We start from the raw sequence: 13,499 nt of genomic DNA on the forward strand, positions 1-13,499 counted from the left end.
ACACTTAAGGATGTATGTGCTCTACCAGAAGTTTCCTGAGGGCAAGAACTGTCTGTCTGGCTCATTACTGATTATAGTGCCTGCCACTACATCCAAAGATTTAGCCATGAGATTAATCCTCATATCATTTTTTTAATAGCTAAAATAAAGAAACAAGCCAAATGCCCAACACTAGGTTTAAGTAAATTGTTATATATTACAGCTATTAAAAATATGATACTGTAGATGACTATAGTATAGGTGGGGCAAGATATTGTTTTTATTTTAAAAGTTCATACATATATATATACACACACAGATAAGCAGAAAAACGTTTTGAAAGGTATATACCAAAATGTTTTACCTGTGATAGTATTGTGGCTGATGTTTGGTTTATTCTGTCTGCTCATCAATAATTTCTGACTTTTCAACCACAATAATAAGTACTAGTTGTGGTCAAAAAAACTTATTTATGGTAGTTAGAAAAAATTGCATGCCAGGATCTTAAATATGATTTCTGTTTTGAGATGTGAGCTCATATATATTATGTAAAACTGGTTTTACTTTTTTAACAAAGTATTTAGGATTAGAAAAGTCTGAGAACCGAAATTAGTGTGTTTACTGTCACTAATTTCAATATCCCTAGTAAATTATTACCCCCAAAATAAATATATCAGCATCAGACTAAGCAGACCAGGTTTGACTTACTGAAATATGGGCAAATCTTGATGTTAATTGGTTTCGTGTCAAATACTGAAACTCTAGTGGCCCCATCCCAGTGTCAGACCTTATGGCTCCTCAGGCAGGGAAGCCTGTCCTTCCCCATTGTATGTTTTTCTCCTGTTCTTGCAAGTGCCACAGGAATACTACTTGACTCTGTAGTTTGTAAAGTGAGAATTCATCCTTGAATTCTCTCAAGAGCCTCGCTGATACAGTTAAACACCAGCAAGACACATCCACATGCATGCACACATTCTCTATAGTGTGCACAATGGTGTTAGTTGCTATCTACCAATTAGAGAACCGAATGTTTATTTCAATACTTACACTCCAAATCTCAGCTTGGTCATTTTAAGCATGTTTTGTTTCTTCAGCTTTCAATAACTAGCCTAATAATTACATAACATCTCATGATCACCTTTCCTGTCCAATCTGCCCTTCACTCTTCACTGCCTAATTAGTGTAGTCTGGAAAAGAGGGACAGAAACTCTAGGGCTTGGCAGGAATTGGCTGCCCTGGGCAGCATCATTAAATCACAATTTCAAATGGTGACTTATTTGCAAAGCAACATGTGTAAGCAACATGAGATTACTAAACTAAAGGCCAAGTATTTTTTTGATCACTTTACCTAGAGAATGCAGACATCTAGGTGGCTTAACCCTGACAGTGTCAAAATAGTTCATATTTTTTCCATCATCTCTTCCTTTGTAGAAACCTCTCTAAACCAATAGCTGTGCAGTATAAGGAGAAAGAAGATCGTTATGTGGACACATACAAGGTAGATTTAGTTTCTCCTCAGATTTTGATAAATGAAAACTGAAGTTTTATTTTATAGACTTGGGTTTTACCTAATTTTAAATATACACTATTGATCTTTCTGTTTATTATTTCCTTCTGCTTTGATTAACAAACAAATGGAAATCATTATATGATTTTAAATATTGTTACCTATCTCAATGCTTTGGAAACACTTTGCCCAAAAAACAAATTCACTTGTGGCATAAACTGGAAGCAAATAATCATTTTTTATATTCAGATATATAAATAACTATATTCCTTATAAAAATCACAAACATCTCCAGGCCCCTGCTATTTGTATCCCCTAGTGTTATATGTATAACAATGTCAGTATATTTATAATGTACAACAATCCTTATTATTCACATTCAGCAAATTATGCATTGATTTATTAACAGGAATATACCAGATTTTAAACTTTAAAAATAGAAGTCAGTTACCTTTTTCTGTGAAATTAATATTAATAGAATTCTGTTAGAAATTTTTAAAAACTCCTGAGGCACATGTTCATTTTTCACAACACTATCAAGATAGGAGCAGTTAAAGCCATGTTTATATTTATCACATTATTTTATGTCATAGTTCCAGAAAGATCCCTCCAAACATCTTATAATTGTCACTGCTTGGTTCTTCTGCAGTTAAAAATGGGCCAATGCTATGGAATCAAAGAGAAGTGGCTCCAGGCAATTCACTACCACCTGACTTTATTATCAGTGCCAGACAGAAGCTAAAGGAGATGAGAATAGTGACAGATATTAAAAATTTTATTGAGCTGCCTACTTTATCATGGAAAGATAGGGGTAGTGATAAATCACTGTATTCTTTTTTATCTCAGTATAACTACATTGTTATAACTACATTGTAACACGGCCATATAATGTTAGAGTAAGACCTAAGAATTCCAATAATGTAATATAGTTTTTCCATTTCTAATGCATTACCACTACAAAAGTGCATTTCCCTAAAAAAACATAACATTACTTCTTGAAACTCACTTTTAAAATACAGACATCTCCAGTGATCATAGCTCCCATTTAGTGGTGTTTAATCAACTTAGACCTTATAAGTTGTTGTTTGGGAGCAGTAGTGCTTGGAAGTAGCGTGCAGAATAGGTGATTTTCTATGAGGAAATGAGACAGGAAAGGTGCAGGCTGTGATATGCTTCTCGAGTAGTCAGGCCTCAGCAGGGCACCAAGGAGGAGACCGCCAGACACTCAAGGTGGCTGAGGTCCAAGCACCAGTGGAGGTCAAGCCATGGAGGATGGCGTCAGAGGGATAGTGGAAATGGATGAAAAAGAAAACTAATGGGGCTTTTCCAGCTTTGCCTTGAGCACAATACCTTGCATCCCCTCTGATTCCCCTTCAGTACTTGGAGGAAGAGTACCGCAAAGGAGCCAGGGAAGATGACCCCATGCCTCCGGTGCAGCCCTACCACTATGGCTCCCACTATTCTAACAGCGGCACTGTGCTTCACTTCCTGGTCAGGATGCCTCCTTTCACGAAAATGTTTTTAGCCTATCAAGGTAAGGATTGTGTTATAACTACTAAAAAGTCACATTGAGTCATCAGAAAAAAAAAACTTGACTCACTTCCTGAGAATGTATTTATACTAATCAAACCACAGGAAAAAGAATTCTATTTATTTCTTGGACAAAATTCCCTTCAAAAAATCTGCAGTAACCACAATTATCTTATTAATGGCTCAAATTATAGCTTCAAAGTAAACATGTTTAAGTTCATAAAAATGCAATTAAAAGTTAAGATGTAATTCATATACTATGAAATTTACCTTTTTCAAAACCTCTTTAAAGAGTACATAATTCACTTCCAAAGATGTTCAACTTAATAATTATTTCAGATCACATAAGTTGTCTTGGGACCTTAAAGGGAAATATGTTAGTGTAATTTATCGTACATAACTAGTTAATAGGAGAGCCACACTCCCACCTTCACTGTAGTAACTTCCTAGTTAATAACCTTCTACCAGAGCATTTTAAGTGGCTCCCTGAAGACCTAAAGATGGCATAGATAGAGGTGAATTTACTGATTTCTGTGCAAATAGGGACACTGCAAATAGGGACACACTCATTTCTAATAACTTCATGGTATTTCCTCTAAAGTAGTTCCTTATGGCACCCAGAATCCTTTGTGGAATTATTATCCACTCATTTACTCAACTTTACTTGAACTTTATATATCTTTACTCATATGCAACCTCTTAGAGGAATGAATTCTGTATTTTCCCTACTTGGTCTATAAAAAGGGCTTTCTTATGTTTGTCCCCTCTGTAAGGACACAAAACAAATGCTCCACATGACATCAATTCAAATATTTAAAGACTATTTTCCTGTCTCCTTTCTCCCTCCTCCCTCTCAGTCTTGTTTATCCTCAGGCTAATTATCCTTAGTTAATTTGACATTAGGTTGAGAGCATCCTCTATGCAAGATCTTACCACAGCTGCTGCAAGGAATACAAAAAGGAAATTAGTTCTTTACTTAGAATTTTAAACACTAATATTTAAGCTACCCTTTGCTCTAGTTTCCAGCCTTGTCACTAATCTGATCATCTTTCTGGACATGTTCTGATTTGTGATTGTCCTTATTAAAAAGTGGCAGTCAAAATTAAAAAGGTGATTTCAGCTGTGGTTTGGGACTGCTGCAGTGTATAAAAGAACTGTTACTGCCCTCCGTTTCTTTTAATGTAGCCCGAGAATCTATTAATATAAAACTCCCAATTAATTAACATGTCTTAATTTATTCTATACATATTGCTATTATGCTAGGTTTTTTCACTGTATATTTAAGAATGATTCAAAACAAAAAGTAAGGGCTACCTCAGTCCCTCTTCAATTTCATCTGATTAATTAAAAATGATTTGTGTTGGCTTTTGAATTTATTTCTAGACTTCTGGTTTAGTCCAGAGAGTTATTTTGAGCTATATAATCCTTTGTTGTGGGGACTGCCCTGTACATTATAAGACATTTAGCAACATCCCTGGCCTCTGCCCACTAGATGCCAGCAGCATCCCCCCACCCAGTGGTGAGAACCAAAAACATCTTCAGCTTTGCTAAATGTCCTCTGGTGGCAGAGTGCTAGATTAAGAACCACTAATTTAGTACATGCATGTTCTAGATTTTAGGAATTTTTAGTGTTACTTTTTTTAATAAGAAAGTACAGAGAATTTAAGTATTTGAACCAAAATCTTTCAGTGTGTTTCTCTTATTCCACAGTTCCATAGTCTCTACTCTAGGTATAGTTACTCCAACCATAGCCTTACAGAATTACCTTCAATTTTTCTGGATCCCATTTAAATTGATAACTTTTTCTCGTCAGTGAGTTAGTAAATATCTCTTTAGGTGGCCCTCTCTACTTTCTGAGAAAAAAGACATATTTATAAAACTAATTTATTTCCTCTTATTTAGTGACCAGCCAATGCTAACTGACTCAACAGAATATATAAGAAACTAATAAAAGTAATAGAAAACGTTGTTTGGCAGAGCAGCTCAGGCTTGGGGAAGAAATTTAGCATATATTTTTTAAGTGCCTTGCGTGATACTGAGATTAGTTGGTGACATTCTACAAAGAAGAAGATGTGTTCAAATTTCAGCAAGTTCAGAGGAGCTTTAGATGGTGCAACATAGCTCCTAAAAAGCATCCACACTGCTGTTTTCAGGGGCCAGCCCTCAGATACCATTTAATATTCTAGGCCTGCCCTGTGGCTAGAAAGTGTGATAACTGTTGACAGAAAAGTGACAGGGTCAAAACTTAGTTTGTGCTTATTAATAGTCCACACCAGAAAAACTTAAGATAGTGAATATGCTTAGCTTTGTTTTCATTTATAGGAAATTTTACTGAATTCTTTAGCTTAGAGTTAGAACACTTAACAAGCAGTGCCTTCTCCCCCAAAAAAAGAAAAGAAAGAAGAAAATGTAGTCTTAACAATTAGAGGCAAAGGAATAATTTTGCTTTTCAATGGGGGAAAAAACTATCTTACTTACCTGAACTTCAATTTTCCTTCTTTATTACCTCATTCACTCATTCGTTCATTCAGTGATAAATATATCATTATCAAGTACCTAGAATGTGTTATGTGTGGGTGATTCCCTTCTTTTATGGAATTCTCATTTTACTTGGACAGACAGAAAGTAACCAATCAATATAAATTCATCTATTATGAGAACATAATACAGATTTAAAATAATTTTGTCCCAAATCATGTATAGAAATTTTTATTTTCAAGAACATGACCTCTTTTAAACTATGGATAAACAAAATGAATGTCATTTTAGTCTTTTAAAGTAACAGTATGGGCTTTAAAGGGAATCAGGTGTTTGTGTCTTAATTATATTATTTGTATGTTTTTATAGATCAAAGTTTTGACATTCCAGACAGAACTTTTCATTCTACAAATACAACTTGGCGCCTCTCATCTTTTGAATCCATGACTGATGTGAAGGAACTTATCCCAGAGTTTTTCTACCTTCCAGAGTTCTTAGTTAACCGTGAAGGTATAGCAGTAAATCATTTCTAATTTTTATTTCTGAGGGTTTGTACTTATTTTATAATTTAAGTCCTTAAATTTGAGTCTACTACAGTATGTAATTTCATATTTTATGTACCCTGTAAGAATAAATTTCATATTTCATATTTTATGTATCCTGTAGGAATATATGAAACTGAGAATTATATCTCTAGAGAAGTTAGTGTTGGACAAATTACTTTAGAATTTTACTCTACATTAACTGGCCTCTCTGGAGTTGTTTGGAGAATCATGTCCCGAGAGAGATGAGCAAAAGCTGCACAGGCTTTTCTAGCCTACACTTGGAGGACACACGGTGGTCTTTCCACTGCGTTCTGTTTGTGAGACAGTCACAAGTGCCTGACACATTCAAAAGGAAGGAGCAGAGATTCTGCCACTTGATGGATGGGCTAGTAGCGAGACGAGTATGCGGGACAGCAAGTATTATCATAGCCATATCATAAAACATTTCCAAGTTTTATTTCCAAGTGACCTTGAGGATTTTAAGTATTAGGACTAAACATGTTGGGAAACTATAACTTTTAGCTATTAAAAGTATTTGTAAACATGTATTTTAATTTTGTTACACAAATTGCTCTATTCTTTTTCTGATTACAAAAGTTATAATATGCTCATTACAACAAAAAAAATTAATCATGAAATTTATCAAAGCACAGTGTAAATTAACCAAAATCTCAGTGTTATGAAGAATGATTGAGTCAGGAAAACATTCTAACCAGAATTATCTAATAACAGAAAGGGATGCTAGGAGATAAAATCAAATTTTCTGTGATGCCCATGACCAACTTTATTAGCCAACCTTACCTGTTCTTTAGTAATGCTTCAGGTCATTTTCCTACAGTATGTAATTTCATATTTTATGTACCCTGTAAGGAATATATGAAACTGAGAATTATATCTCTAGAGAAGTTAGTGTTGGACAAATTACCTTAGAATTTTATTCTATATTAACTGGCCTCTTTGGAGTTGTTTGGAGAATCATTAATAAATCCATGCTGCTAATTATGTGGAATATGTTTTATAGTGTTGCCCCAGGGAGAAATGCCTCAGTCAAATATTAGCACCTTCCATTTAGGGTACCTGCCTTGTGACTTTCAATTTGAGATTCATATTTAAATGTACTGCTTGTGTTCCCTGCCATGGTTTCTTAATATTTGTTCCAGTTATCTATGGCTGCATGACAAACAACCCAAAAACAAGGATAAATTTATTATTACAGTTTTTGCAGGTCAGAAATTTAGGAAGAACTCAGCCAGGTGCTTTTTGTGGTTTTGGCTCAGGGTCTCTTGTGCAATTGCATTCAGATTGGCTGGAGCTGGAACAGCCATGGGATCAGAGCAGCTGAGGCTGGTGGGCATTTCTCTCTCCTCATGTAGTGTCAGTGCATCTCCATGTGGTCTCTCCACGTGGACTAGTTTGGGCCTCCTCACAGCATGGTGGCCTCAGACATCCTACTTGGCAACTCAGTGTTCCAAAGGTGAGTGTCCTGAGAGAGATGAGCAAAAGCTGCACGGGCTTTTCCAGCCTACACTTGGAGGACACACAGTGGTCTTTCCACTGCGTTCTGTTTGTGAGACAGTCACAAGTGCCTGACACGTTCAAAAGGAAGGAGCAGAGATTTTGCCACTTGATGGATAGGCTAGTAGCGAGACGAGCATGTGGGACAGCAAGTATTATCATAGCCATTTTGGGTAACTACAGTGTACACCATGTCATTTCCTACAGCATTCCTCTAGGCCTCTCAGTCATCTGCTCTGGGTGGAGTGTCTACCTCTGTGATGTATCCTCAGATCACCTGAAAGTTGGAAGTAATTTGAGTTACGAATAATTTGAGATGCCCTGTTTCTCAGTCCTTCCCCAGCTTGGGCCTTAGCTGCCTCATCCACTAGTGTAAAATCTGTAAATTTTTGCTGCTTGTCCCAAAGCTACATGCAGAGTTCTGTAGGTACTCAGCAGTCCATCCTAAGTCACCCTGCAGTGGGCTGTAGGGTGACTACTGAGCTTTATATGATGACTCCCACCCCACCCCATGTTAACTTTACATAAGCCCTTGGTTTCTATTTCACATCATGTCATTTCAAAATACTTCCAAAATTAGTGAAGCTCTTTTTGTTTTTATGAGATCAAGAAGTAAACAGACAGCAGGTTAATTTTATATGGCACGTAATCAGCATTTATGAGGTCCTTTTCCATCTTTATTCTGATTATGGTGTTTAGACTTCTGTCCATGAAAGGTTCAAATGTTCAAAGGTAGCATTTCTTTTATGACAATTTTTTAAAATAAACACATCTGAGGTTTTGTTTACACTAGCAGACTAATGAGACAATTAGATAAGAGCTCATTTACATCACACAAGAGCCCTCTTATTCAATGTGTTGGGCTAATTTTGTTGTCCACAGAAATGCTTAGTAGAAATATGGTTAGAACAGACCTATAGACATACCATAAAATTAATAGACTGAGTTCATTTTAGGAATGTGTATACTTTGGGTTTTTTAAACTAAAGAATGCTGACATTTACTAAATATAAATATAAATGCTAAGTTAGTATAACATTAACACCAGTAATTCAGAACTGCTTATCCAAAGCCTCACTTTTATTTTAATCACATTTACAATCGAATAGATATTTAAGCACTAAACTGTATTTGAAGATTTGATATGAAATTAGCAGATAATGATTTTCTTCCTTTTTTTCCAATGTGATATAAAGTAGTAGAAGGATAAAGTTGAAAGATCTCACATTTAATGAGGATAGCATTAATCCATGTATTATCAGGTAAGTAAGTAGATGAACAACAGTGTACTGTCTTCTTTGCACTCCTTGTCCTGGTGATAGCACACAATGGCTATTTCTGTGAATTCTTAAGTCCTGCTCAGTGGAACAAATGAAGCATGCTTTTGTGGAGATAAGCATTAATATTAATCTTCTCTTTTAGGTTTTGATTTTGGTGTGCGTCAGAATGGTGAACGGGTTAATCACGTCAACCTTCCCCCTTGGGCACGTAATGATCCTCGACTTTTTATCCTCATCCATAGACAGGCTCTAGAGTCTGACTACGTGTCCCAGAACATCTGTCAGTGGATTGACTTAGTATTCGGGTATAAGCAAAAAGGGAAGGCTTCTGTTCAAGCCATCAATGTTTTTCACCCTGCTGTAAGTGACTCTTCAAAAATCTGCATTTTTGAAGATAGAACCTGAATAAAAGGCTAGCTGTTATGCTGTTTCTTTAAAACACCATGTTATCAAAGAAAATTGGCAATGACACTAAACTGTTACCAAGATTTTTCAGATTTTATATTTCACCTCTTTAAAAATAACTAAGATATTGTCTGTAGGAGGTTCCCCAAGATCACCCTCAGATTGGATGAGGACTTAAGGACTCAGAATATAAGTCATACTTACAATTGAGGTTTATTACAATGAAAAATACCAAGCAAAATCAGCAAAAGGAAAAGAAGCATGCGCAAAGCTGGAGGAAACCAGGCACAGGCCTCCAAGAGTCTTCTCCCCGTGAATCACAAAGAAAACACTTCCTCCATCAACAAATTTTGATATGTGTGATGTTGCCTACTAAGGAAGCTCATTAGAGATTCAGTGCCCAGGGCTTTTACTGGGAGCTGGTCATGTAGGGACCCTCTCACTCCCATATACTAAAATTCCAGACTCCAGAAGGAAAGCAGGTGTTCAGCATAAACCAGATTGTTTGTACAAAGAGTTTAGGCACAGTGAGCCACTCTTATCAGTTATGGGGTGGTGGGAACCCTCCTGAAATCCATGCCTCAGATACCAGCTGAGGGCCAACCTTGCAAGAAGCCCATTCCAAGGAAAGCAGTTGAGGTTTTCTGCACACTATCGTATATACATGATCTGTCTTAAAATGTCATTATTTTTCCTTATGGCAGAAATAGTATTTGTGCCTTGTTAGAAAAATATGTAAGATACAGACTGCAAAAGGAGGAAATTTTAAAACTAACTTTGATATCACCATCCAGAGATAAATACCAAAACCAAAACCACCTTCTAGACTTTTTTCTATATGTATATATCATTCCATTCATATAACTGTAGGACTCCATTCATATAACAGTACTGCTTAGTATTCCCAATTCCTTAATTTATTTAACTAGTTCCCTGTTGTTGGTTATTTAGTTTTTATTTGCTATTTAAATTAATATTCCTAAGGTTATTTCTTCATGTTCAGCTTTACCTTCTTAAGAAAATTTCTTAGAAGTGGAACTTTTCACTTTCACACACTTCTTGATGTTCCTTTAAAAAAAGCTTATCTGTTCAAGAAACATTTATTTTGCTAGGCTTTCAGGCGGGGGAAAGGTGAATAAGATTCGAATAGGGAAAGTAGGGCTAGATGGAAAATTGGGGCATTGGGCCTGCTTGTAGAGTCTGAATGAGGCCTCAAACAGGAAATTACTCAAGGAATGAGAGGTTAAAAAGGTAAAAATGGGGAGAAAGTTATTTCCTGGTGTTGCTACTCAAAGACAAGTAGAACAGATTAATAATTAATCCACTGCATAAGACACATAGTCTCTTTATTTTCTTAACTTTAAAATTAGTAAGTAGCATTAGATGGATCTTGGACTTCCCTTCCAGCTGTAATTTTCTGTGTAGGTAGATTCATCAAGTGTTTATAACAGATACAGCTAAAATGCACACAAACCTACTCTATTGCACTCTGTATCTTGGCTTATTTATGCTAAAGATCTATATTCCTGAATAGTGATTTTAAATAAAAATCTATTTGGTTCATTTTGCTCAGTAATTATTTTAAGTATCTCTGAGATAATAAAAAATTAAACTCCTTAAATTTGGAAATAAGACAGATTTATCAATGATGCCAGTAGAAGATAAATGCTATGGCAAAGTGTTCTGAAAAGGGAATAATACAGTTTGGCACTTAATAATTTTATACGCAAGAGTAGTATGAAATAAAGGCAAGGCTTAAGGTATAATGTTTGAATTTCATTCAAATTTGATCTAAAATATAACCTTACAAGCAATTAGGAATTTGACATTAACTCAATATACTCTATGCCTATAATCCTGGCACATCATTTCAATTATCATATAAAATTCACATTAAAAGTATATACATGCTGAAATACACCACATAAGTTTCATCTTACTGGAACTTTTTTCACTAATTCTTTGGGACTTCAGAGCTTTAAAAAGGATAGTGTTTATATCGTTGTAGGAATTTAATTAAGTTCAGTTCATGAGGCAAAACAAAGTGTAGTGGTTAAGTATACAGTCTCTGAATTAAGAACTGAGTTTCACATCCTCTGTGATTCTGTCACTCGCTGCATAACTCTGGGAAAATAGCTTAACTTGTCTGTACCCAAATGTACAAATTTATAAAGTGTGAACAATAGCATCAGCCTCATAAATAAGGAAGGAAATTCACATAGGATAATGTCTGCCATACAATTAAGTACAAATAAATGTTAGCCTTTTGAAAAGAATGTAGAAATGCCTTTGATATTAATTCATCACTCACTAATATATAGGGTTCAGTTAGAAACTGATACCACAGAATATAAAGAAGCCCTGTTTTAAGACAAATTTTTTAAAGTCTTGACTAGAGGATTATTTCAACCTTCATTTGAATTTTTGAGTATATTAAGTCAAGCAGCCATAAGAATGTCCCTACTTAGATAAGCCTAATAATAAGTATTCAATCCCTGTGGCCGTGGTGGTGAGAGTAGTAGTGTTGGAGACTATTTAACTTCTGAAGAATCTTAGAAATGTTATTTTGGCATTTATAGAACTGTTATACCTAGATGTATAAATGAAATTTGCTATGACTGATTAAATGCTAAAAGCTAAATTGTACAAGTGGGTATGCACAAAGCATGGCAGATCTGTACCCAGCTTCCGCCTGCTGGCTTTAGAAATACAAAAGCAAACACATTGCTCCTCAGCTGATTCTAAGGGATGACAACGCAAAGGAGAAAAGTGTAATCACACCCTTTGCATTAAAGAGCCTGGAATTTTCACTGCTGCTTTCAGATTAGAACCCAATAATTCTCTCTTGTACTACCTACCAATATTGTATCTTAATTTCATTTTTGACTTTTCCTATATATCATTTTGGGCAAATCACTTTTTCAATAATTTAGTATTGTTCATGAAGTCTTTTCTATATACCAACACTAGGGAAGAAAGGAAAGGACAACAGCAAATCCTGAATTTTTACTCCTCTTCCAGTTTGATTATTACTGTGAGCCTCCTTTCTCTTTAGCTTCAAGTCCTAGAGAGGTGATAGCATGGAAGACACCATTCACCTGGACATGAATTGTGCCAACCTCTCTGCAGTGTTTTGGCAAATGTGGAATATGTTGACTTGGTTTTCCACGCAGTCTTCTGCCTCCTGCACAGGAGGTGAAGCTGGCCTTTTGCCTCCATTGACAGGCTGCCAAGTTGGCCCAGGGAGGCTAACATAAAGCGATAGCTTAGCCTTCTCACTGCCAACTTCTAGTCACTTTCAGCAATATATGTGAAAACTTGCCAAGCAAACACAGAGAGGAAGTCAAAATTAAATTTATCCCCTCCACAGATAAATAAGCATGAGGTGTTCCTCTTGAGCTTACAGGATGGAAATCAGACAGACTTTGCTTGAGTTTTGATACTAGTATGCAGATTCCTGATTCTTCAACCCAGAAAAGAGGAAAGATATAAACATACAGAAATCTAGGTTCCTTACTGTCTATATATGTAAGAAAATGTGCTTCACTAGTTGATAGTTGTAGGCATCTTCAAGATGGCAAATCTGAGTGAACAACAAAAGGTTGTCCTGTGAAACCAGCCACTGTGTCTTAAGAGAGAGAAATCAGACTCTTTGAGTGTATTTATGTCAAAGAACAAAAGAGCATTTGGATATCACATAATTTCAGGCAAATACAAATGGCTTTGAACTTCTAGTCCTCATTTTTACAAATTGAAGAAAATACTTTTCTTCAGACTCTGCATGACCATACAGATGAAATTTCTATTGTCTCTCTCAATTTGGTTGACCCCCTGAAATGATGTTGACTAACACCTTGACTCTAGCTTTATGACCTATATCTGACAGGCAGCTACAGAAAAATTACAGCCACCTAGTAATCTGCCTGTAGAAGCTGAGTTATTTTAGGTAGACTTAATTGAAAATCTTGGTTATTTTTTCATCAATCCTCTCTGAAAGACAAGACTAAAGAAAAACCTCATTTGGTTTTTCTTTTTTTTAATTTAGATGTAATTGACATATAGCATTTTAATCAGTTTCCAGTGTACAACATAATGATTAACATGTAATTGACGTATAGCATTTTAATCAGTTTCCAGTGTACAACATAATGATTGCAAAATGATCACAGTAGGTCCAGTTAACATCTGTCACCATACATAGTTACAAATTTTTTTCCCTGTGATGAGGTCTTTTAACATTTACTCTGTTAGCAACTTAAC

At 35.6% G+C, this 13,499-nt stretch overlaps 1 protein-coding gene across 7 annotated transcripts in view; it reads left to right on the forward strand.

Moving 5' to 3' along the window:
- The window catches only part of LYST (lysosomal trafficking regulator), a 239,092-nt gene that overhangs the window by 183,538 nt on the left and 42,055 nt on the right, over positions 1–13,499 (forward strand). For 6 of the 7 annotated variants that reach the window (XR_012133309.1, XM_073241262.1, XM_073241263.1 and 3 more), the window contains 4 exons: positions 1,411–1,477; positions 2,864–3,020; positions 5,864–6,004; positions 8,977–9,194. Coding sequence is in view for 6 of the 7 variants with exons in the window: in XM_073241262.1 (XP_073097363.1) it covers positions 1,411–1,477; positions 2,864–3,020; positions 5,864–6,004; positions 8,977–9,194 (583 nt within the window). In the remaining variant the exon portion in view is untranslated. Of the gene's footprint in view, positions 1–1,410; positions 1,478–2,863; positions 3,021–5,863; positions 6,005–8,976; positions 9,195–13,499 lie in introns of those variants that run through there. The other variant, XM_073241266.1, reaches the window with a different exon arrangement.

This window comes from Manis javanica, chromosome 7 (genome assembly GCF_040802235.1).
Source record: "Manis javanica isolate MJ-LG chromosome 7, MJ_LKY, whole genome shotgun sequence".
Lineage (NCBI taxonomy): Eukaryota > Metazoa > Chordata > Mammalia > Pholidota > Manidae > Manis > Manis javanica.